At 45.4% G+C, this 25,593-nt stretch overlaps 1 protein-coding gene across 1 annotated transcript; it reads right to left on the minus strand.

Annotated features, from left to right (window-relative positions):
• Positions 1–10,067: 10,067 nt before the first annotated feature.
• LOC136526779 (spermidine hydroxycinnamoyl transferase-like) lies at positions 10,068–10,917 on the minus strand. The gene has a single exon (XM_066519369.1). It carries the CDS (start codon positions 10,763–10,765, stop codon positions 10,076–10,078), a length of 690 nt encoding a protein of 229 aa, XP_066375466.1. The 5' UTR covers positions 10,766–10,917; the 3' UTR covers positions 10,068–10,075.
• Positions 10,918–25,593: the final 14,676 nt, after the last annotated feature.

Genomic DNA, 25,593 nt, shown 5'->3' on the forward strand with positions numbered 1-25,593 from the left:
ATGTGAGCTGTACAATTTTTTTATTTTTTTCCCACAGAAGCTAAGTATTTTCCAATCTTTTTGTCCTGTGTTGGAAATGTTTTCTCTGACCACATAGAACAAATCAATGACATGTGTTAGTTGTTTACAAAACACCTATAGTCCTATATTTTTTATCTTATGATCTGTCTATCTCCTCACCTTTGTTACCAGTTATCACTTCACAAAATCACACCTGCTATAGATGTAGGGGCTTAACAATTTTGGTTTGCTATACTTATACTCTCTGTCTCCTACTTGATCAGTTGCTTGCTTTTGTTTTTACTCTGTATAATTCTGCCTACTTTGATGTTTGTAGGACGTTGCTTTGATGTCACTGAATCTTTGTGCGTGTAGGATGTTGCTGCCAAAATAATGGACTTCTCACAACAAGGCCCAAGGGCAGTGTGCATCATTTTAGCAATTGGAGCTGTTTCTATAGCAACCCTTCTCCAGATTCAGTCTGGTGGTGTGGTTACATATGAGGTATGTTGCTGCTGGTTATCATTTGCCTAAAAACTACTGCATGTATGTGTTCTGTTCTTCTCTTGTTGCATATTTGAATATAAATGTTTGCCCACCGTCCAAATTAAACAAAAGGTTTGCTGGTAGCATTTGTCACTGGATAGTACCAAGCATGGAGATGTTTCAACTTTCTGTGCCTTAGTTGTTGTGCTAGCTTGGAATCTAGTTTCTATTTCTCTTACGGGAGTCATGTTTGCTTTCATAGACACCAAGACCTATCCATCTGTTTCCTTTTCCTTGTAGCTTCGCTTCAGGCTTGGGCATGCTTTTGTTATGTCGGACATCATAGAAGACAAGAAATGGTTTTTACTTCATTTGTGTTGGCCTATTGGGTATCATAATGGGAATATGCATAAGAACATGATTTTGTATTTTCTTCTGTTGATCAAATTGTGTGGCCATAGTAGATTGCATAATGGCAAAATTCACCTGTTTTTACACTGATCTGGAATGAATCTTGAAATGTGGATCGAAACTAGGAAAATCACATGCTTTATTTAATTTGAACATTACGCTAATGACATCCAGTACAACAGCTACCTTTCATACTTGTAGTGTATTGATCAGTCTAGGCAGGACATACTAACTCTTGTGATGAAAGATTACTTTAATTGATGTAACTTCTAAACAGTTATGGAATGAATTATAAAACATGGATTGAAACTAGGTGGAGCAAAGGCTTCCTTTTCATTGGACACTACACTTAGTTTATTAGGTATAGATGGTTTATCCCTTTGTGGCATGTCGATCAGGTTTTGGCGTTTGGTGGGGAAATATGGCTTCGAGGCATTGAGCAGAATAAGAAAATACTTAGGTTGGTGATGTGCATACCTACCATTTTGGGGAAAATCATTGGGGTACTGATGATGTTGGTCTAATTTATAGAAATGCCCTTTTAGCTGTTTACGGAGAGTAGGGATACTTTTCATTCAAAAAACCCTTTTGTCAATTTAGGGGAACTGGGATACTTTTTATTCATCTGTGGGGAATCACCACTTGTTCATTGAGGGATACTTCTTATTCACCTATGGTGGAATCACCATCTGTTCACTATTTGAAACTTAACTTACTAGATGGAATCAGCTTTACTGGCCCTTGAGCATAATTTCAGCAGACCGAGTTATAACCTGACGTATGTACCTGAGCTCACCATCTGTTGAATAAGCTGTGATGGGAAACTTCTTTTATCGGGCAGAACCTCCTTTCATCCATCCCTTTTCTTTCCTGTTTCCCCACTCATTCTGCTACTCTAGATTGTCCAATTGGGTGCAAGCCGACATCCTTAATCAATGATATGTACCAGTCCTCTTTCTTAGATTTTAGCCTGTGGATTCTGTTTACGAGCTATTGAGGCTTCTTTTGAGGTGGTCTACGAGTACGTTCCCAGGCAGGTAGTATTGTGTTTCATTGTCTGAGACTTAACATTGATTGTCAGCTGCTCACTGGCCATGTGTTTACTCATGCAATTCTTGTGAAGCATCTGCAATTTGAATTTCTTTCTGGTAGTTAGGCACACCTTCTTCCCTGCCAGTGGTTAGTATCCCTTGGCTTTTGGATAGCAAATCGGCTTCAAGTTTACAATTAATTAGAGAAGTTACCTGGCTAAGTTCCAGAAAGCATTGTATGGGGACTGTCAGCCTGCCCAACACTTCCTCCCTGTGAACAGAATCCTAATTTACACTATGACATGTTCTGATGCTTCTTTAGTTCATTATAATTCTTTACTTTATACAATATCCTTCTAGTATCTTTCTTGTATTATATGTTCATTTTCCAATGGCAGATTTTACAGCTGAAGTGTTGAGGGGATATTTTTGTTGTTTGGTATCTGATGGATGAAATGTTCTAACTCAATGCCTTCATATGTTACATGATGCTTTTTTATACATATGTTTCGCAATTGAGTTTGCTGGTATTCTTTTCAGGAGTTTTTCTTGCAAGGCTGGTTCATATTTGGACCTGATGTGAGATCCTTGTTTCTCACCATATTCTTCATCCTTGCACTATAACAACTCAATTTATTTGATTCCCTTGATTTGCTTTGCTTCTGTTTCCTCCATTTTCACCTGGAGAATGGAGATTGAAGGAATCATGTTCGATCTCTGCTATTCAATAGATGCAGGAAGGCAGTGCACAAGCCAGCAGCAAAGATACCATTCATCAGATGCAGGCACGCGCATAGCCAAACAGTGAGGAATGTTCGAAACTTCAAAGCAGCCATTGTTTTATGTTTACTGAAAGATGCTGCTGGCCATAGCGAACCATTAACCATTAGCTAGAATTGAAACCCCATTTAAACTTTCTTAGACTATGGCTGTCTTTTTTTTATTTAATGCTAGTTTTAAGGATGACACCCTTGGCGATTAAAAGTGATTTTGCTGGCCTGATCATTGTTTTGCTTATATCAGCGTCGTCATCAGATCAGACAGTCATCGTCATTTTGCTATGACTGTCTGGCTGTTCAGATATTTTTCTTGGGCTGAACGACTGTTGTGGTCCTTGTTTGCCTGATGGAATTTTTGTGTTGCATTCTCTTAAAACACACATTTTTTCTGGTGTTTCAATTCGTGTCTTTCTTAGGCATCTAACAACCATGTGCTAACTAGTCCAAAAACACGTGGTTTTTTCTATGTTGAAATCTGTGTGTTTTACATACAGCCAACAACCATGTGTTGACTTATGTTAAAGCACATGTGTGTACAGTAGACAGACTCTATGATATAATTGTTTTTCATTGAATTAAAATGTGTCCTCATTAAAATACAACAATCGTCAACTATTGAAAAAAGATCACCTGAAGCTCATGATTCATTCCAGACCAGTGTAAAAACTGGTGAATTTTGCCATTATGCAATCTACTATGGCCACACAATTTGATCAACAGAAGAAAATACAAAATCATGTTCTTATGCATATTCCCATTATGATACCCAATAGGCCAATACAAATGAAGTAAAAACCATTTCTTGTCTTCTATGATGCCCGACATAACAAAAGCATGCCCAAGCTTGAAGCGAAGCTACAAGGAAAAGGAAACAGATGGATAGGTCTTGGTGTCTATGAAAGCAAACATGACTCCCGTAAGAGAAATAGAAACTAGATTCCAAGCTAGCACAACAACTAAGGCACAGAAAGTTGAAACATCTCCATGCTTGGTACTATCCAGTGACAAATGCTACCAGCAAACCTTTTGTTTAATTTGGACGGTGGGCAAACATTTATATTCAAATATGCAACAAGAGAAGAACAGAACACATACATGCAGTAGTTTTTAGGCAAATGATAACCAGCAGCAACATACCTCATATGTAACCACACCACCAGACTGAATCTGGAGAAGGGTTGCTATAGAAACAGCTCCAATTGCTGAAATGATGCACACTGCCCATGGGCCTTGTTGTGAGAAGTCCATTATTTTGGTAGCAACGTCCTACACGCACAAAGATTCAGTGACATCAAAGCAACGTCCTACAAACATCAAAGTAGGCAGAATTATACAGAGTAAAAACAAAAGCAAGCAACTGATCAAGTAGGAGACAAAGAGTATAAGTATAGCAAACCAAAATTGTTAAGCCCCTACATCTATAGCAGGTGTGATTTTGTGAAGTGATAACTGGTAACAAAGGTGAGGAGATAGACAGATCATAAGATAAAAAATATAGGACTATAGGTGTTTTGTAAATAACTAACACATGCCATTGATTTGTTCTATGCGGTCAGAGAAAACATTCCCAACACAGGACAAAAAGATTGGAAAATACTTAGCTTCTGTGGGAAAAAAATAAAAAAATTGTACAGCTCACATGCGCATCGTCCTAACCAATCATCATTTTCTAATGTCATTGAGAAACCACAATCCATTATCAAACCTTCCTCGACTGGAAGTTGCAATTCTTTACTGACACACAAGGGTTTCATTTTGAGATCTGTGCATTGCCAAATTGCCTATACTTCCTTTCATTTTGATATACTTCCTTTCATTACTTCCTTTCATTAACTGTAATATCAAACATTTCTAAATTTTCTGGCTGCAAGTACCATGATTTAGATTCATAGAGTTCCCAGTTATAGAAAAACTACATAAACTAGAATAGTAGTATGATTCACTTTTAGATAAATCACAGTGCTAAAATAGTAGTATGATGATTCACTTAAAATTAGAAAAATTGACAATACTAAAAGGAAAAAATATTGACATCTCATCGCAACATTTATGCAAATGCAGTGAAGCACACCAAGCAATCTCCTCTATATATCAAACTCGCCATGATGCTTCATAAAACATATATATAGATCAAAGCTGAGTGGATCTCCGTGTACATGGCAAATCAGGTGCATTAACATAGCTCAATATTGCTAACATCATTGACCACAACCAAAAAACAAGGAACAAATAAAAAATCTATGCAAACTACAAGATGCATATCATCATTCACTAAACAAAGCCTCATAAACATAATGCAAATGATACAAAAAAGTTGGGGATCTAAGACTTCAGAAAGCTAGAAGAGCGTAATTTTCCATAAACTTGATCAGACAAAACAAACAACCTCGGTAATTCAATACCTCAATTTTGATTCTAGGTGAGCAACCTGGCACTCTTTGGATAGTAGATCCTCTTGGCACATGACGAGTTTTTCTTCTAGATAAATATTTTTTTTGTCATTCTTCACATGTTAAACACAGAGGCAAGCTTTGAACATATGTTTTTCCTGCTTAATCAAATGTAAAAAGGAAAACAAAATAGTGCCAAAGTTATATATAAAGACTGGATATTGCACATGTTAAACACCATAATTGCAGTATTTTAAGTGTGCAATTTATTACTTATAAATGTGCAATCAAAGAAATGGATACTAAACACAACTTTCTTGTATAGTGTATGCGTATATGCAACACACAATTAAAAAGATGTGAGCTCCTACTATTCCACTACAACAGCCAAAAGATAGCCCAGCTATCCAAAACTACAGGAGGATGAGGCTATACACAAGCAGTACAGGGTAAAACAAAAATGCTTCATCAATGTCATTGTTAGTGGAGGGACCGAGCTCAATTAGACATGATGGCTATTGCAGCTTAAGCAAAGAATGTGCATCAATTAGGATTTAGAGGCAAGCAAACTGTGGTAACACTGACACACCTGTGCCTCCTCCACACACATACACACAAACACACAAGCAAATAAACAAACAAAGTACAACTTAAAAGCACTCAACTGGTCTATTTTTACCGGCTCTATAACCAGCGTTCCACAAAGAAAGCTTCACAAAGTACAAAGTACAATCCGGAGCCACCTCCGATGAAACTAAAAAAAAGGATTCACGGAAGTGAGTCGATGACCGTGTCACAAGATGGTTTCGATCTCAGCTAATCAGCAACAAATTCAGAAACTAGGAAGAATATACAGTAACTCCAATCTTATTCAGACTATGGTTCACAGTAACATGCAGAACACGGTAACATATAGGGTACACATTCACACTTAACTGAAAATTCAGAAATTAATAGATAGGAGGAGCTTAGCTTCTGAGGTCTATAACCTAGTTCTTTAAAGTTTGCAACTGGATTCTTCTCCTTTTAGTATATCTCTATGCTTCAAATTCAGTATTACAGAACTTCTACAGAAAAAAGGAGGAGCTTAGCTTCTGAGGTCTTTATTTGCACAAATTACAATAAAACATAATCACAAAAATATGGTGTGTGCTAGCACAAATATATGAAATGTGTCGCCACAAATCATAATTAACAAAGATGTGGTGTGTCCTAGCACAAATCACAATAAACAAAGGACAAGGTGTGTTAGCACAAATCACAACAAACAATTTTTTTTCTATGAAAGGATAAGGACAAAAATTTGGTGTGTGCTAGTACAAATCACAATAAACAAAGGACAAGGTGTGTTAACATAAATCACAAGAAACAAATTTTTTTCTATGGAAGGACAAAGAATTTTTTTTTGGAGTGGGCTGATAAAAATCATAATAAACAAAGAAAAAGCTGTGTTAGCACAAATCACAAGAAACATTTTTTTATATGAAAGGACAAGGACAAAAATGTGCTTTGTGCTGGCACAAATCACAATAAACAAATGAAAAGTTTGGAGGACTAGGGTTGGGGTTATTGAAAGTCCTACAATAAAAAGAACTACAATTGCATATACTGAGAACTACAATTGCAGTACCCAGTAGCCGCAATTTACATTGTTGGTGATTGCAATTATGTAACTAAATTTTTAGTTTGTTTGGTTTTCATCAACAATAGGTATTAATAGTGACAAAGCACTTTAATATGCAGTAGTATATTGTGGATGCATCTTATTTCTACAGTACTACACCAAAATAACTGGAAAGTAGCTTGAGCAGATTTTCCAAGATGTGACGTTTTGTGAACTCTGATTGAACAAGGAAATCATGTAATACAGAACAACTCAGATTGAATCAGCAACGCTTAAAAAGATTGGTTTACCGACATCCCTAACAGGTTCCAAGTCTTCCTGAGGCAGGCAGGCACCAAGTGCTGCAACAAGCCACTCAACATAGTTGCGGCATGCCGGCATTACAGCCACCCAAGCATAACTGTAGCAGCGGTGCTTAAACAACTAAAATTTAACATCCTACTACCAGGTTAAGTCTTCCTAGGGCGAGGCAAGCACCAAGTGCCGCAACAAGTTCATGGAGCGTTTACCGCCACCTGACACAACTACCAGGGTTCAGACCCAACCATCCACCAAAAAGTTAAACCACGAAAGATTCCCCTGCTCAGCAGAAGAACATCGAGTTACTCACTTTCTCATGCAGACGGGACAGCTCCTGGATGGGGACGATGCCCACCGAAGTGTGCCCGTCGTGGCTGGAGGACGTCTCCAACATCTCATCGAACTTTATGAACTAGCCAACCTGAGCAGCAGCGAGATGTGCATAGCAGATGCGAGCAACTGTAGGCAGGCAAAACAAGGAAATCAGTTCCAGTAGATCTGATACACAAAAGCTCCTGGAGGTGATAAGAGTTTGAAACAGAGGGAAAAAAGGTGCCCAGGTAAACTTACCAACTGATATGACTGTTGTGCTCCTTTGGTACCTGAAATAAAGTCCTAGGAAATCGCTTGTGAGCAGGAAAGTTTCATAACAAGACAAAGGTTAGCAAAAGTTTTTTTGAGCCTCTTCTTGCTATACTTACACATATGAGAGCGAATGTACTAGCTCCTGTAGGTCATCAGGTTTGTCATCATGCAGGAAGTGATGACATAGGCTTCAAATAATACATACATATCTCAAGCATTGCTGGTACAATACATTATTGAAACTTGAGTTGCCACTTGAAGAAGAGTCCTACAGTATGAAATTTTAAAACAACAAATTTAAAAAAAATCATAAATCATTACTAACAAACAATTGGAAGAAAAAGCAAGCTCACACTACTGTTAGAGATAAAAAATATCAGCTCCGCAGGGCGGGGAGATTAGGGTTAGGGTTATTGAAAGTGCTACAATAAAAAGACTGGCATGACAACTCCATGCTCCATATAGAAATAACATAAACGATGGCATCACTGCCCTCTACTAAACTAATCATAATTGTCGGCTCAACACTTCTCATTACATTAATCAGTAACAATAATACAAACATATCCATACATACGAGTGCACATACACCATTGACAGGCACAATCAATAATACCAAATGTATGGACTAGATATACAGTGCCTTCCATTAAGTTGAACAGTATAGAAGTAATAAGTAAGCTCATAAAGAAGATGTACAAAAATAAAAGAGAAAATTATTGTACATATATTTCATATTTGACATTAGGCATGTGAACTAGCATATGATATATTGATATAAGCTTATACTGGTAGTTCTTACATATTAAGTCCATACTATGATTAAGTCCATACACAAGGCATTTGCTGACTGTCAAAAAGATGGCAGGTGCAGAAACAAAAGAAAATGGTCACATTTCTCACTCAATAGTAAGCCTAAATTAAAAAAATGTTCACGCCCAGATTAAAGAACCTACAATTCTACTACAGGGAAAGGCATGCCACATAAACTCAAAAAGGCTATTGCGCAACAATGCCAAGAGGGAAAAAAACATGTTGAGTCAAAGCTATCAATTCAGTATTACCAAATTAAGCATGCATGTTATGTGCACCAACATACAAAAGGACAAAAATTAGAAACAAATGCACTACACTTACATCACAGTTATAATCAGTTCCAGAGCAAGAGATGGAGCGATAGAGATCAGAATCAACACTTGGAACTACGAGCACTGAACATCTTCAACATCCTGGCCTTCTAAATCATAAGAGCTTGATATCTCAACAAAACTAGGACGCCTCTTCCTAGCCATCTATCAGAAATATCAAAATTCTATCATGACTACGAATAGAGAAAACCAATGGAAAAAAAACACTAGTAATACAAGCATCACCACAGACACAGTGAACTATTAATTTCAAGTACTAAATAAAAGATAAATACCACATATGCCTTTTAACTATTGAAAAAATAGAATAAACATTTCACAAGCAAAGTAATGATTCAAAGGAAATATAAACTGCTAGAACTAATATGAACAAATACTCTAAACTAATCTGAAAGGATATTATGTAAAACAACCCGAAAATATTCAGTAAGTAGAGTACTAGTCCACACCGTGTTTGGCCATTTTTGTCATGAGCGGGACTACTGCGCTGCTGTATATTGTACCGGAGATGTACCGAACGACATCTCTTCCTCACACGGGTTGCAAGCTGTAGATAGCTGAGGATCAGGAAAATTGCGGTACGAGGGCTGCACAATCCATGGTTAGCAGCAGGGCCACCGAGCGAGGCCCCTGCTCGAGCGAGATCGAGCCCCAGTCGTGGCCGCCGTCGGTGAGCTCAAGCCCAGTCCCGGCCGCCGCGGGAGCCAGGGTGTCAGACTTTCAGAGAGGGAGGCTCCCGATTTTTTTTTGAAAGGGGAGACTGGTTTCGCTCGGTGGTGGCCCTGCTGCCCACCCCGCTCCTCACCGGCGAGGAAGCTCTGCAGACCCCGGGCCGTCAGGCGAGCAGCAGCGCTAGCGAGCTCGCGGAGGCAACAGGGAGTGGTGGCAGTGGACTTTCCCCGGTGGCGCCGCAGGCACGCAACGGCCTCCCCCACCCCATCGGCGGCGGATCCGGTCCACTCGTGGCTCCCGGCGGTAGATATGGAGGCGACGCCCTGAACCACCCATACCGGCGCACCCTAAGACGGCGCCGGGCGCGTCGCACGACAGAGCGTTGGGGTCGGGGGAAGGAAGACGAAGGGGAAATGAAACGCTCAGGAAGGAAGAGACGCGATTCCCGATTTTTCAACAGTATAGAAAAAGTGGGACCTCCTCATCAGAGACAGAAGCGGTGGTGGCAAGGAGACACACGATGTCAATCCAACGCACAGAAAATTCGTGTGCCAAGACAAGCTAAAACACACGTGTGTCCTTTAGCATTCCTGATATCATAAGTCTCATATATTCTAAAACTAAATTTGAGTCTAGTATTTTGACTAAATTAGACGTTGACCCAACTTATCATCAATTTAAGTTGGCTGTGTCCACCGTGAAGAAGGACCAGAGGAAGCCGGGAAGATGGCCGGGGGCGCCGGGGAGGTGGAAGAGGTGGGCCGGGACCGACGCGTCGACGGCTGCTGTAGGGAAGATGGGAGGTCGTCGGCATGAGGCGTGCCATGGCCTCCGAGCCCTGCTCCGCCCGCGCCACGGCTGTCCACGCCCTCATGAACTGCCACACGGAGTGGCGGTCAGCCACGGCGTGGCGGATGGCCACCGCGACCACCACAGCGCGCCCGCTGCCGACGGCCGGCCTCGTCACCTGCACCGCTATCACCGGGGCCGGCAGCTGCCTCGCGTCCAGCTCGGGCCCGAGCTCCATCAGATCGTCCCTGTCGCCCTCGTCGCCGCCACCACTGGACACGCGGCGCATGTCGTCGATGCCGCCGACGTACTCGGCCTCCACGAACTTGACGCCAGACGACACCGCGGCCGGCGAGCAGTCCACGACGACGTCACCGCCGGCTGATGGGCGGTAGGTGAGCTTCCCTGCAAGAGGGAAGAAGATGGTGAGCACGGTGCCGAGGGAGGACCGCAGGGAGCCGACGAGGTCCGGGAAGGGCGGGACGCCGGGGCCCTCGTACATGAACAGCCGCCGCATCGGCATGACCCTGTCGACGAACAGGGAGTCCATGAACGACGGGGAGGGGCTGCGGCGACGGCGAGTAGAGCGCAGCTCGATTTTGATCCGGGAGGACAGGGGTGACGTTGAGAACTCGCACGCTGGAGCTCATCGCGTACGGATAATCTAGCTATGCAAGAACCAGCCAGCCAGCAGGAGTATGATCAAAGCACATTACACATCGGTCTCACCGGCTGCCGGCGACTTCTCGCCCACCACTGCATTGTATCGATTGGAGACAAAGGCCAGGGTAGTTGGGAACTTGGATGGTGCTGTCAGTGTCGGTCGCTTGTGTTGCCTACTGCTTCTTCCCAGGAAAATTTACATACAAATCCATATAATTATATTTAACTAGGTCTACAAATGTTATATTTATCATGAAATTATGTTCCACGATTATAATAATCTAATATACTTATCATGCATAATAAATATCAGTACTTTATTATATGGTAAATTTTGCTTAGAGACACCGTTCATATGTGATCTAGAAAGTTGCCCAATACCATTATATTCTTTGATGCCGGCCATCAAAATGTGTAGAGGGTTAAGATTTAGGGATTTTGAGGGACATGTGTCTACCAACCTGGTATAGAGGGAATTGCTAGTTTATCGTTGGACAACTGGCAGTAGTGGGACGGTGAGAAAGGTGGTGATATAGCAAACTGCCGATCACAGTGGAGGAGTGCGTTTAGGAGGAGTTGAAAAGGAATTATGGGGGAGGTAACCATTGTGCTTTAGGGCCCGTTTGGCATGGCTCCGGCTCGTGAAAAAATAGCTCTAGCTCTGGCTCGTATGGAAAATCAGCTTTTTCTGACTCTGGCTTATTTTGTACAAAAACGTTTGGCAAAACGGCTTCTCCTAGTATAAAGAAGATGTGAAATATCCAAAATACCCTTATTTTTTTCCTTTTTTCTCTTCATTTTTCTTTCTTTTTTTTCTTTTTCTTTCCTTCTCCCTTCTTTTCTTCTCCTTATCTGAACGGCCTCACTCCTTACCAGCACCCACTCCCTCCATCCATCTCTCTCTCTCTCTCTCTCTCTCTCTCTCTCTCTCTCTCTCTCTCTCTCTCTCTCTCTCTCTCGGGCGTAGCAGGAGGCCGGCGGGGCGGAGCTCAAGGCCGGCGGGGAGGTGGCGGGGCGCGTGCGCGGCGCCGCCGCTGCTGCTGCTGCGGTGCGCGCTCGTCATGGCGTGCGTGGGCGGCGCGCTGGCCGTGGACGCGCAGGGCGCGGCGCTGCTGGCGTGGAAGCGCACGCTGCGGGGAGGCGCGGAGGCGCTGGGGGACTGGAGGGAGTCCGACGCGTCGCCGTGCCAGTGGCCCCATCCCGGCGTCGCTTGGGAACCTGACGTCGCTGCAGGAGCTTCAGCTTAGCGTGAACAAGGTGTCCGGCCCGATCTCGGCCGAGCTCGACAACAACCAGATATCCGGCGCCATCCCCACTGAGATCGGTAAGCTCACGGCGCTGGGAGGCGGCCGTCGGCGCGCGGCGTCAGGGAGCCGGGGACAGGGATGGAAAGTGACGAGCTCGAACCAGAATAAGCCAGTATTTTTGGCTTCTCGCGTGGGGAGGAACCGAGTCACCGGGTTTTGCAAGGCTTTTGCCGGCTTCTTGCCGCAAGCCGTTTTGCTTGTCGCCGTTTGGCAGGGCTTCGCCCGAAGCCGCTCGAGGAGCCGCGGCAAAAGCCCTGCCAAAGGGGGCCTTACTCAGCGAGGGAGTAAGAATGGCAATCGTTTGGGTTTGGACCTGTGCTACTACAAAATCGATTTCTGGAGATAGGCAACCTGATTAACAAAGGCATACATCTTGGAGCGGTGCATCTAGATTGTTAACGGAGGTGGGTGTTCTAATGAGATTGTTAATTTTTTTTCAGGGACGAGCGAGATAGGAAGACTGCCTCTATTAATAATTTTATAGAGGTGGCCAAGTAACATTTTTTAATGCCCCATTGTTAGCAGAGGTGGTTGTGTTACAACGCACGCCTCTGTTAAGGATTAATGTTAATGAGAGGCCTATATCAACCACACATTTCTTCCTTTCAGAGATCACTCACTTGGACACATTCTTGCTTGAGTTGAGGTGCTTAAGGAGGCCCAAAAAAGTGATTTCTCAAGGAGGGAGGTTTTGATCTTCATTTGTTTGGAAGAGTTGTATGTAAGTGGCTAGTTTGTGGCTCCTATGTATTTTATATTTGTTATTTTGTATCTTTGATGGATTTGATGGTCTAGATCTAGTTCTATATGAGATCTAAATGGTGGGGATAGAGAGAAAATGATTGATGTGTGTGTGAGGCCAAAAGAAGAAGAAAAGAAAAATGTCCATATACATGCTTTGTAAATTATGGAGACTAACTTTCCCATATAATCCTATATTTTGTGACATGTTATATTTTTTGCAAAGGGAGAAATTCTATTAAGAAGCCATAGCACAAAACATCCCCGGTCTTATAGAAAACAACTTGGCAAAATTGGAAATTCCAGCACGCAACACCAAAAACACCAGAATGTTCTCCTCATCGTCACCTGAACATCGTCCACCAGAAATGACTGCCGAGATCGGGCCAAGGTCCACCTCCTAGCCTCACAGGGATCTGCCACAAGAGTGAGCGCCTGGAAACTCCATCAGAACGCATCGTTGACGGTAAATGAGCATCGGCTGCCGACGTGTGAAGAAAAGGAGAGGATGAGGGATCCGCCACTGTCGACCATGAGACCAACGACCAGAAGATTATTTTGCCGTAACCAACACCGTCAGCAGCACGAACAAGGAACCCACACAAGGGGATGCCAAAAGTTCCCACCTTTTCGCAAAAAGGGGACGGAAAGCCTTACACTTCTGCCAATAAAGGAGTTGGAGCACCACGTGCCGAAGGGCACGCCACAACCAGCCACACTGAAGTCCTCCATGCGACTGTCGACGATGAAACAGAGCCAGCAAAACCACCCGTGCAGCGCTACCACCATGGGTAAACTAAATATGTAAAGCACACCGACAAGGTCAAGGGGGTCACCAGCGTGCTCCTCCAGTAGGGCTCTAGCGTGGTGGTGGACTTCCCTCTTCTTTCTCTTCCTCATCTCCTTCTCCTCTTCTCTCTTCTTTGTTCTTTCTCTGGTCCTTGTTCCAAAGAATGAGGGAGATGAGAGAGTGGAGAGGGGGGGGGGGACTGGTGTAGTGATGTGGGTGGTTTCGTGACCTACGGGCCTAGGGTTTTTTTTAACACTTTTTGTAAACTAATTTTAAATTTAACACGGTTTATTTTTTTTTTCTAAAACACTTTTTACCGCGTCTATTGCCATGGCGCGACGAAACGTCCGTGCCACGCCATGCATGGCGGCGCGGCGGGAGGATGACGTGGTGTCGTTGTGGCAGGGTCTGTCGTGCCACCCATCTTGGCACAGCTGTGACGCGCCATCGCTGGTGGCGCGGTAAGACCCAATTAAAGCCCACGACGCCCCCACTGCGCCCGCCCTCGCTCTCGAACGCCGCCGCCTGCGCCCTCGCCCGCCCAGCGTCGCCGCCTCACCTATGCCAGGCGTCGCCTGGCAGCGCCGCCTCCTCGCTTGGGCCAGCCGCCGCCGCCTCGCCTGCCAGCGCCGCCTCCTCTCCTTCGGCTTATATCAAGGTAGCTCCCTCTCTCGATTTCTTGTTATTATGAATGTTATTTTAGTTAGGGTTAGTGATTTAGGATAGTTAGGGTTTGTGATTTAGTATAGTTAGGTTAGTAAATTTGTTTATTTAGGTAGGTAGTTTTTAGGGTTTAGGTTGTGTGTTGTAGTATAGTTAAGGTTTGGTTAGGTAGTTAGGGTTTAGGTTACTGTTAGTTAGGCCTTTGGGTTTAGGGATTGATTATCTATTTATTATTTAGTTAGTTTATAGTAGTAAAGGTTGTCAGTATAGATACTAGTTTTCAAGTGTCAGTACTTAGTACTGCGTGATACAGTGATTTGGAATGGTTTGATGAACTTCCTAGCTTCAATGACGTTTGTGTCTGTTTGAATACATAGAAGTTGTTTATTTTTCTAGTGAAGTTGTTTAATATGTCTGTTAATGTTACTTTGAATATATACATGTGCTTTCATATTGTGTTCCTATTGCATAACAAGTAGTTCAAATTTTGCAATGCTACATAATGTTAATTTGAATATTGTTAATTTGAATACTCTAACCCTTTGTTTATCAATTTGTAACAGGATGGCCCCTCCCACGCAGCACCCGTTGCACCCCCTTCTTGAGGTGGAGTACGACGAGCCGCACCGAGCAAACTTCTTGAGTGACACCGACGCAGAGGTGCTCTTGCCTCCTTTGAGGCCCCGCACGCTGTAACACCCTTGGTGTTACGATTTTGTTTAGCACCGCGATTTAGGCCTAAGAAAAATTTTCGAAATAATTTTTCTTGGATTTTAAAATTTTAAAAGCTAGCTTTTCGCGTCAACGATAAAATTCGGGAATTATATTTTAAAATATTGTTTGTGGCGATTTGTTTTGCGCAAAAGAATTACATAACGCTTTAATATTTTGTCCCACGGCGTGGTACGAGTATGAGCTATCACGTCCGATATTTTTATATGAACGGCAGTCGCACTGAGAAATCAAGCATGCAGCAGGTCCTTTTTCTTTTCCCCGCTCTATCTCGCACGGCTGCTTTTCAAATGCCTCTTGTCTTGTCTCTTTGCCTGCCTTGCGTGGTCTCATCCTTGCCTGCCTCCGTTGTCCCATCGAATTAGTGACCTTGGTGTGCTGCCCTCGCTGGCACTGCCCTATGCACGCCTTGGCCGACCGCCCGCATGCGCTTGATTCCTCGTCGGCCCTGCTCTCGTCCTTCCAGACCTTGGCAGCACTCGCAGCTGCTGCTGCCCTTGTGCGCCTTAAGCCGAAAGCCAAGCCGCGCTGCTGCCGCACGCCACCGGAGCTCCCGGCTCCCTGCTTGCTACCCCGCAGCGCTGCCTCCTCCTCCCTTTTCTTCTTTGTTGCCCATCGGTGCCCCAGCTCCTGCTCGTCCTCCTCGCTCGCAGTGCTGCTGGCTGTCGTGCCCCACCAGGACCGGCGCCGTCCCGTCGCAGTGCTCCACGCCGCCGTGTGCGCCCGAGCTCCTCGCTCCCCGTCGTAGCCACGTTGCACCGCACCACCACCTCGCTGTGGCCGCTGCAGCGCCGCTGCCAGACCACCGCCGCTCAGGACTGTTGCCCTGCTCGGGACCCACACCGCTCCTTCCTTCTACGCCTGCCTTTCCCCGCTGCGCTGCCCCATGTCTGCAGCGCCGCCCTCCTCTTCCTTCCCCGCGCGTGCCCTGACCCCGAGCGGACCTGCTGCTCCTACACACGCCGAGCCACAGTGCCCCGTGCGCCGGCGTCCCTACCGCTTCCCTTCCCACACCCGCAGCCACCTCGCCCTCGAGCAACCGCCGGGGTCACCGCCTGTCGCACCTCACCAGCCGGTCCGTCCGCGCCCTACCATGGCCGGCCATCTCTTCCGGCTGGGTCTGGCACGCCGCCTCCCTGCTCCTGCTACTTACCGCCTACCCGCGCCGGCCATCGCTGTGCGTGGTCCTGCCTCCTAGCGCCACCTTTGACCATGCCACGGCTGCCTTGGGGTCGCGGAGGGACCCGCGCTGGAGCTGGCCATCCCGTCGTCACTATGGTGTACCTTCCCATGCCACCGTAGGGGCTAGCGGATTGTTTCCTCTACTCCGTGCTCTTTGTTGGAGAGAAAGAGAAGGTGAGGACATAGAACTGTGAATAGAATCATTCCGGGGGCTAGGTGTGATGACTGTGACTCACATGAATAGTGGCAGACCAAATAGATGGAAGCGTAGGGACGTTTTTGCAAAACTATCAAGCGGCGACCTGTTGGGCCACTCGCCTTGCGTCTCTACGGCGTCGGCCTACTCGTCGTCTGCGTTGGGTCGCGCTCATGGTGCTTGGGCCGCTCGCGCCTACACTGGGCTGGCCTACCGTCGCCTGCGCCGTGCTGGGCCATGCTCACCGTGTCGTGGGCCGCGGCCTGTGGTGGAGCGCGCATCCCGTCCACGCCGCCTGCCCATGCCTAGGCCACGCGTGTGCCTTCGGGCCAGGCCAGTTTGCTGGTTGTGGGCCGATCTGATGGCCGCTGGCCTTTTAAATTTCTGAAGCAGTGCTAATATAGGTTTCTAGTTAACTTGTAAAAATCAATATAAAATGGTATAGGAATTCAAAAAATTTTGAAACTAATTTTCTTAGGTTGCTAAAATCAGAATCTATATGTTAGTATAATTTGTTCACCCAGTTTTAAGATGTTTCTAGGGTTGCTCTAATTGATTTAGAATGCTTAATATTATGGAAATGTAAATTTATAGGAATTTTTGTGGTAAAATGATGATAGTGTTGACTCTGAGAATTTTACAGTAAATTACTAATGTTATTAGCTGCTCACTGTAATTTTATAGCTCCGGAATAATTAATTTGCTAAATAGATAATGATGCCCTATTACGGATAAAGATTAAATTGATAGAGTAGAATAAAGAAACAACTTGGGTTTATATAACTAAAATAATTGTTATGAAATAATGTCTTATTCGACAACATGGATACATAGACTAGAGTTAGAACTAGCTCGTTAGCTTGTGAGGCGTGATCAGATTTCTAAGCATTTTGGCTGTCGTTGATTAATTACATCTATTGCATTGCATCGCATTGCATATCATATAGGTACGATGATGGATCAACGGATCAATTGAAGGATGATTGAGAATCCAAAGATGGTGTAATGGTATTCTCTCTAGGAGATGATGCAATGGATTTTCTATTCAGATGATGGTGGATGATCCGAAGATACAAATACTAACTTTTGGTTAAATCTTACCCAGGCAAGCCCCGGTACATAACCCCTACTTTTCTGTAGTTTAAATTATATTTGTGCATTAAGTTTTAAGGAGTTGAATGAAACCCACTTACATATATATCTTTATCTTATGAGTCTTACTAGTATGACAGGAACGTGTAGAATGCTATGCTACAGGACTCCGATAGAAGTCAAGTGATTATCTGTCACTCGCGAGGGACAAGAAATATATTACTATATTATTATCACTTGGAAAATATAAATGGTGGAAAAGAAAAATGGTGACCGGGCAAGGATATGGTTTGGGTATTGGTGGGTGTAAGAGGTTGTGTCGCCGTGGACGCAAGGCATGGCTTGGTTACACTGCTTTCTCTGTCTGTGTCGGTTAAGAACTAGTCGTTGCATAAGTCTCCAGGCAAGTCACAGATTTATTATCTTGAGCACATACTTGTGTATGGGCGCTTCGAAGACTTGTTACTCTCTTGTCGTGGATCTGGCTCTTTCCGGACTGACTGTCTTGGTGGTTTTTGGGTTAGGAGGTCCTTGCACCGCACTGAGTCCAGGACTTAGGGCCGAGGGCATGGAGTCCTAGTTTGGACGGGGACCTAGACACCCAAGACAGGAGGACAATGGGTTGATCCTACTTGTGCCCGGGGTACAAGCGGGGCATGTGTTTTTGGGGTACCCAGCTGGGGGCATTGATTCGCGAATCACCGGGCAATCCGGTACAGCTTGTTTTTGGGTCTAGCACCGTAGTAAGAACTGAAAGATGAAAGATGGAAGATGGAAAAAGGAAATCTGATTGCTTACCACCTGCTTGAAAGTAGCACTGGTGCTTACATAGAATGGTTAGTTAATGAACTAATGCGGCTATTAATAAAAATCGAATATAAGGACACACTTTTAGTAAAGCTCCTACATATGCAATAAACCCACAAGCCAAATAGCCTTGCATATCCTTGGAATCTTTTGTTTCCTCCTATCGGGTAAGTCTTGCTGAGTACAATTGAGTACTCAGGGTTTTATTCTCCCTGTTGCAGGTGACAGGTGGATGCTAGAGCTGACCCTTATGTGTGGATACCTCCTGGTGGGCTCAGCGAGGATTCCTTTACGCTGCGATTGTAGTTGTTATTTATAACTTTCACCAAATGTTTTTATAAATAAAAGTTTCATAATCTGTTGTCGTAGTTTATATATTAATACTTCATCATGTCATGATTAGATATTTATTTCCGCTATAATTTTGATCACATGTTTATATTCCGCTGTTCAATTAAATTATTTATAACTCTGATAATATGATTACATTCCGCTATGGTAATAATAAATATTATACTCTGATGTTGTATTAAAAGTGATGTAAGAAATGGTTAAGAACGATGTAAGCCTTATTCTCTCATTTGTGATCCTGATGGCAAAAATGTGGATTTTCGGGTTCTCCACTGGGATGTGCCCGATGGAATCGAGTAATTTAGTGTTCTCCCATGAGTGCTTAGTGTCTAATGGAAGACAAGCACTCTTGGGAGGCATTAGATTAGGCGGTTCTGCCACAGGTGGTATCAGAGCATAAATAAGGAAATAAAGCTTCGAAAACCTTTTCTAAAATAAAATTTGACAACAAATTCTTTTTAAAAAGTTAGGACATTTTCACGTGAAGTTATATAAGTAGCCCTATTACTATGGTTATGTATCCAGGATAGATGGCACTCTACTGACTTAGATAGACTTAATCAATTTTTCTGCAGGTACGCTGACTCGAGCATAGTTCGATAGTATCGATTAGCTACATGGAGAGAATGATATGCCAAAAATCTAAGAACGGTTGCCCTATATGTTGGCAACAGTTGAAGGATGTATAGGACATGCATTCATGCATATCATGTTTGTGTACTGTAGTGCTCGTATTGCTTGTAGATACGCCCTCCATAGGTGTCACGCATGTCATATTGTGCATGACCGACTCATTCCTGTTCTAGAGTTAGGTCTGCATTGTGGCTTCGTGCTCCGCGTTCACCCATGGTTCACGCCTATCGTGACCCACGTTGTCCCCATACTCTTCTTTGCGCTCTCCCATGTTGTCCCTGTATTCTTCTCTACGCTCTTGTCGGACACCTGTCCTGCAGTCGTACCAGTCAGTAATGGCCTTGGACCTCGCTCGCCTCGAACATGCGGAATTTGGTCGATTTAGTCATAGTGATCCCGCGCAGGAACCCTAGTGAACCGCGTCAGGACCACTAAACACTCCACCTTTATAAGTAGAGCCTAGCTTAGCCATTATTACCACCACTCGGCGCACTTTAGCTAGTCCAGCTTTTCCTTTGAGCAAGCTTTTCGCTCAGCCTTCCTCACCACCACCGCCAGAAATGGCAGGAGCCTAGGTTAGTAGTTACTGCCTAAACGTTGAGGGTTTTCCTAGAATCCTGCATGCCACCCTGCAAAAGCTTAGAGTCAAAGATCGTCCCGAGTATGAGGGCCATGAGTATAAGGAGCAAGGCACCGAGCGGTGTGAGGTTACCGTCTACATCGGGAAGAGTCAAGAGTTCCTCGACCTCACTGAAGCCTAGAGTGTGACCACAACCGGGTTTAGCTTCATCGACACCTACCAGGTTGTGGCCCACAAAGCCTTGCGGTACCTCTGCCAGATCTATGAGGAGCCCATTGCCTATACCCCCATGAGGTTCTTTCCACCTTTGGACAAGAATTGATGGGCATGGAGGGCTCACATGGAGGCTTTGCAAGGGCGAGATGCGCAAGAAGATAGTCCTACCATGATGCACTTGACCATGTACCTGCTTGCTCTGGATGAGCAGTATGACCGGCAAGCCTTGGAACTACGGATCTACCTCCGTCGAGCCAAGGAAGCCGAGATCTTCAACCAGATGCTCTAGGTGCAGCTCGCCAAAGCGCATGCCAGTGCTATAGCTGCTGAGAGCTAGGAGACTACCATGTTGAAAGCTAAGGAAGCTGAAGATCGACATGTCCATCAGCTGCATGAGGCCTATCTTGTCACCAGGGCCAAGCGGAGGATGCTGGCTGCTGAATGGTAGGATGCCCCGATCTTGGAAGGGATCCCTGTCCACACGCCTGAAAGAAGGAGAACTGGTGTTGCAGTACCGCCAGCACCTCTGCCATCGGAAGTGTCAGATGTAGAACCCTTGGTTCCTCTCACTTAGCCATTGCCCGAGAAGATGTAGATCCATAGCCAGGGCAGTAGAAGAAATTCGCCGAGCCTAGGAATGAGGCTGCATGGCCCAGAGTAGATTAGTTGCCTTGGGATGCAGTAACTGTAGTAGTAGTGCTTTTCATCGCTGTCCTTGGGTATTGTACTCTAGCCATTGTTTTTTTGTCCGTAGTATTGGGATCATCCGCTAGTAGGGAAGGTGAATGTTGTGTCATGAATGGGAGCCTGAATGCCTGTACGTTGTACCCGTGTAAGACCGTTGGAACATGCATTTTATTTCATTGTGTTTATTGCGTCAATCTACTTTAAGTCCTGTTAGACGTGCGTAGAGTGTTCAAGGGCGATGTTAAGAGGGTTACAAGAGAAGTTGCCATTCAGATATCAGCAAACCAGCTGTGATTGGATGACATAGGATACTGTATCGATTAATTGTGGATGTTCCAACAGAACACTTGAATCTCTTTAAAGCAAATCCACCATTGGATTTGAATTCCTTGTCCCTTGTTGTGAAGGGAACCCTTATTGTTTGAATCTTTTCTTGCAATACTCCTCTTATTCTGTGGTCTATGACCCTACCGCCTTCATGACGTGTAAGTTGGTAATAATTGCCTGGTTAAAAGCTTATGGTGCTACGACAAAACCGAGGGCTCCCTGTGGAACAACTACCACATGTGACGCTGCTCGGCACGCGCTGGTATCGAGGTTGTTAACCAAGTACCTTTACCAAGTTGCACTACCATACCGCTTTTGCTACAAAATATTCTCCTTGAAAATGTTCATGTGTTCAAACGAGAAATCCACAACGGGTTGATGACATAGCGTTCTCTCAAGGTAAGCAAGAGGAGATGGTTTTGGAGGAAGAATGTATGACATGGTCTTAGTCTACATGAAAGACAGATGTGGCCAAGGAAGGGAAAGCAAAAGAAGAGTAGTAAGGAAGTTAGTCTCGGGTAGTAGGGAGTGCTTGGAAAAGTCAGAGTGGATGTCATGTCCCAAGCCCTGTGTTTAGTTGACTGCACTACGCCTACCAGATTATTATGATGCGTGCCCTACGAACGTCGTCTGTGTCAGACCCTTTAGCTCCGTGTTCTCAAATGGCCATAGTCTCGTGTCGCACCCGCCGTCTTTGTGCACTATGCATTTTTTCTTTTCCCTAGCATCCGGTTGGCTCTCGACTCCCTCACCTCATCCCTCATACTGGACCCCCTTTCCCCTCCCTTCTTTCTTCCTTTGTGAACATGGTCGCCCGCACGCCTCCCTCGTTGAGCGCACCCTCTTATCTCCTCTCCTTTATTTCCCATCCGCTCAATTGTGCAGGGAACACACCATGGCCGTGTTTATCCCCACAACATGACTCGTCTATGTACCTCATCCACACTATCTCCACTTCTAGTGTGTTGCGCCCCACCTCCGTTCGCCACTATAAGATACCCTTGGTCCTTGTTCTTCTTCTTCATCCCATTCCCCTCGCATTCGGAGCAGAGTTACGAAATCCAGTCGACATTGTGAAGTTAGGTTCGTCAGTCTGAGGTGATGGTGTAACCCGAGGAGAAGAAAGGATCTGGTTTCTGAAGAAGTTTAAGTTCCATTAGTTAGTTTGGTCTTAGGGTTCACAATGTTTGAGTTCTGGGGTCCTATTTCTGGATCTGTTGGTGCTACGCCATGTTTTGGATAATCATTATCTTGTTGTTTCTCCATTGTCCTCGTCTATCTTGACTTCTGGATTAAATCTCGGTTGTACTAGGTTGCTCTTGACCATGTATCCCTAGGTCCCCGTGTGGTTTAGCATTCGAAGTCATGTAATCGTTCGTGTAATCCCTGATCTACAAAATGTAATCGCGTTTCCTCTCTTCTGGTTCTTGCTTCGAATCTCAGGACGAGATTCTTTTTAAGAGGGGTTGATTATAACACCCCTAGTGTTACGATCTTGTTTAGCACCGCTATTTAGGCCTAAGAAAAAATTTTGAAACAATTTTTCTCGGATTTCAAAATTTTAAAAGCCAGCTTTTCACGTCAATGGTAAAAATCAGGAATTATATTTTAAAACGTTGTTTGTGGCGATTTGTTTTGCGCAAAAGAATTCAATAACTCTTTAATATTTTGTTCCAAGGCGTGGTACAAGTATGAGCTATCGCGTCCGATATTTTTTATGTGAACGGCAGTCGCACCGAGCATTCAAGCATGCAGCAGGTCCTTTTTCTTTTCCCCGCTCTATCTCGCGCGCCTGCTTTTCAAATGCCTCTTGTCTTATCTCTTTGCCTGCCTTGCGCGGTCCCATCCTTGCCTGCCTCCGTTGTCCCATCGAATTAGTGACCTTGGCATGCTGCCCTCGCTGGCACTGCCCTGCGCACGCCTTGGCCGGCCGCCCGCGTGCGCTTGATTCCTCGTCAGCCCTGCTCTCGTCCTTCCAGATCTTGGCAGCACTCGCTACTGTTGCCGCCCTCGTGTGCCTTAAGCCAAAAGCTGAGCCGCGCTGCTACCGCATGCCACCGGTGCTCCTGGCTCCCTGCTCGCTACCCCGTAGCGCTGCCTCCTCCTCCCTTTTCTTCTTTGCTGCCCATCGGCGCCCTAGCTCCTGCTCGTCCACCTCGCTCATAGCGCTGCTAGCTGTCGTGCCCCACCGGGACCCGCGTCGTCCCACCGTAGTGCTCCATGCCACCGTGTGCGCCCAAGCTCCTCGCGCCCCACCACAGCCGCATTGCCCCGCACTACCTCCTCGCCGTGGCCGCTGTAGTGCCACTGCCAGGCCACCGCGTGCGAGCGCACGTGCCCCTCGACCGCTCGGGACTACTATGTTGCCCAGGACCCATGCCGCTCCTTCCTTCTCTGCGCTGAGCCTACATCTTCCCCATGCCGAATCATAGCTATGCTTGCCTTTCCCCACTGCGCTGCCCCATGTCTGTAGCGCCGCCCTCCTCTTCCTCCCCCGCGCATGCTCTGACCCCGTGCGGACCTACTGCTCCTCCACGCGCTGAGCCGCAGCGCCCCGCATGCCGACGTCCTTGTCGCTTCCCTTCCCGCGCCCATAGCCACCTCGCCCTTGAGCAATCGTCAGGGTCACCACCATCGTGCCTCGCCAGCCGGTCCGTCCGCGCCCTACCATGGCTGGCCATCTCTTCTGGTTTGGTCTGGCACGCTACCTCCCTGCTCCTGCTACTTACCGCCTGCCCGCGCCGGCCGCCGCTGTGTGTGGTCCCACCTCTTGGCGTTGCCTTTGACCATGCCGCGACTGCCTTGGGGTCTTGGATTGACCCACACTGGAGCTGGCCGTCCTATCGTCGCTGTGGCGTACCTCCCCGCACCGCCGTAGGGGCTAGCGGATTGTTTCCTCTGCTCTGTGCTCTTCGTTGGGGAGAAAGAGAAGGTGAGAACGTAGAACTATGAATAGAATCGTTCCCGAGGGCTAGGTGTGATGACTGTGACTCACATGAACAGTGCGGACCAAATAGATGGAACCATAGGGATGTTTTTGTAAAACTGTCATGCGCTGGCCTATTGGGCCACTCGCCTTGCGCATCCGTGGCCTTGGCCTGCTCGTCTATCTCGCCTGTGGTCATGCGCACGTCCCGCCCGCGCATGGGCCACGTGTGCGCCTTTGGGCTAGGCCAATTCGCTGGTTGTGGGCTGATCTGACAGGTGTCACTTCCACAGTGCGTACACCACCATATCATAGCGCTGGGAAGGACCCTGCAAATGAGGACGACGAGGACGACGACGATGACCCCCCCCTCTAGGCTTCCGCATACAGCACGACCAGTGGGACGATTGGCCTTAGGACGAGATCGACATGTCTTAGCTAGGTGGTGCCCTGCTTGGTACCCAAGGAGCCTCATAGACAGTAACAAAGGTAGTTTCTTTAAATACGTAGGCTCTATGTGTAACACCCTAGGTGTTTGGCTTCCACTAAATTGCATGTCATTTCATAAACATGTGCATTATCTATGTCATCATGTCATTGTTACTGAAACGTGCATATGCAACATTTTCAACTGTGTATGTTTCATGCTTGATTGTTGTGAATGGTAGTAGTGCAATATGTGAATGTTACATGAAACTCTCATACTTGGAAACATGGCAATATGGTAGTAATGTGACAAGTATAGGATAACAACAAGGTCATGTAACATGTGAAACATTGTATTGAAACATATGTATGAATTGCTTGTTTTACTTTCTTTATCACATGTGATCAGTAGAAGTGGTATAACAACTTTGTAAAAAGGTTGATCATGGTCTAATACACCTTAACTACATTTAGTTTACTTGTTGGAACATTGTTCATGTAGACCAAAATGACCAAAATGTCCTCAAGTGCAAGTTTGACTTAAATTGACCCATGGAGTGTCATCGTTTGACTGATTCAAAAGTCCAACTTAGAAGCTTTGCATGGCTGTGCACTCTTTACAAAATTTGTAGCTAATTTATCAAGGAACAAAAGTTGTTTTATGGCCAATTCATGAAAATGGCTAGAACATGCTCAAACATGGCCCACAAGTCAGATGTACATGCTGATTTCATACTTAGCAAATTTTTCTAAGTCCCAAGCAGATTTCAGTTTCATGAGCTGATGTTTGGAGCACCGTATCTCACTGACCAAGCCGAACTAGCTCGAGCTCCAATTAGTAAACTTGTAGTACTCATGTAGGTCTCCAACTTTGTTAACTACGGCTTAACCTGGATCACCATGGATTAGGAGTTAATGATCGTCGAATGGGCGCTGTCAGTCCTCAGAATTGAGCACTGAATCGGGGCTACAGTGATCAAGTTTCAGAAAAACGACGCCGCGTGTCCGCCACCCGTCGCCAGACTCCTGCTCGCGCTGGCCACGTGCCGTGCGCCTCCT

The sequence above is a fragment of the Miscanthus floridulus genome, chromosome 19, assembly GCF_019320115.1.
Source record: "Miscanthus floridulus cultivar M001 chromosome 19, ASM1932011v1, whole genome shotgun sequence".
Classification (NCBI taxonomy): Eukaryota; Viridiplantae; Streptophyta; class Magnoliopsida; order Poales; family Poaceae; genus Miscanthus; species Miscanthus floridulus.

Coding starts and splice junctions, on each gene's coding strand:
- LOC136526779 (XM_066519369.1), bottom strand. CDS start 10,765: ATGGACTCCCTGTTCGTCGACAGGGTCATGCCGATGCGGCGGCTGTTC.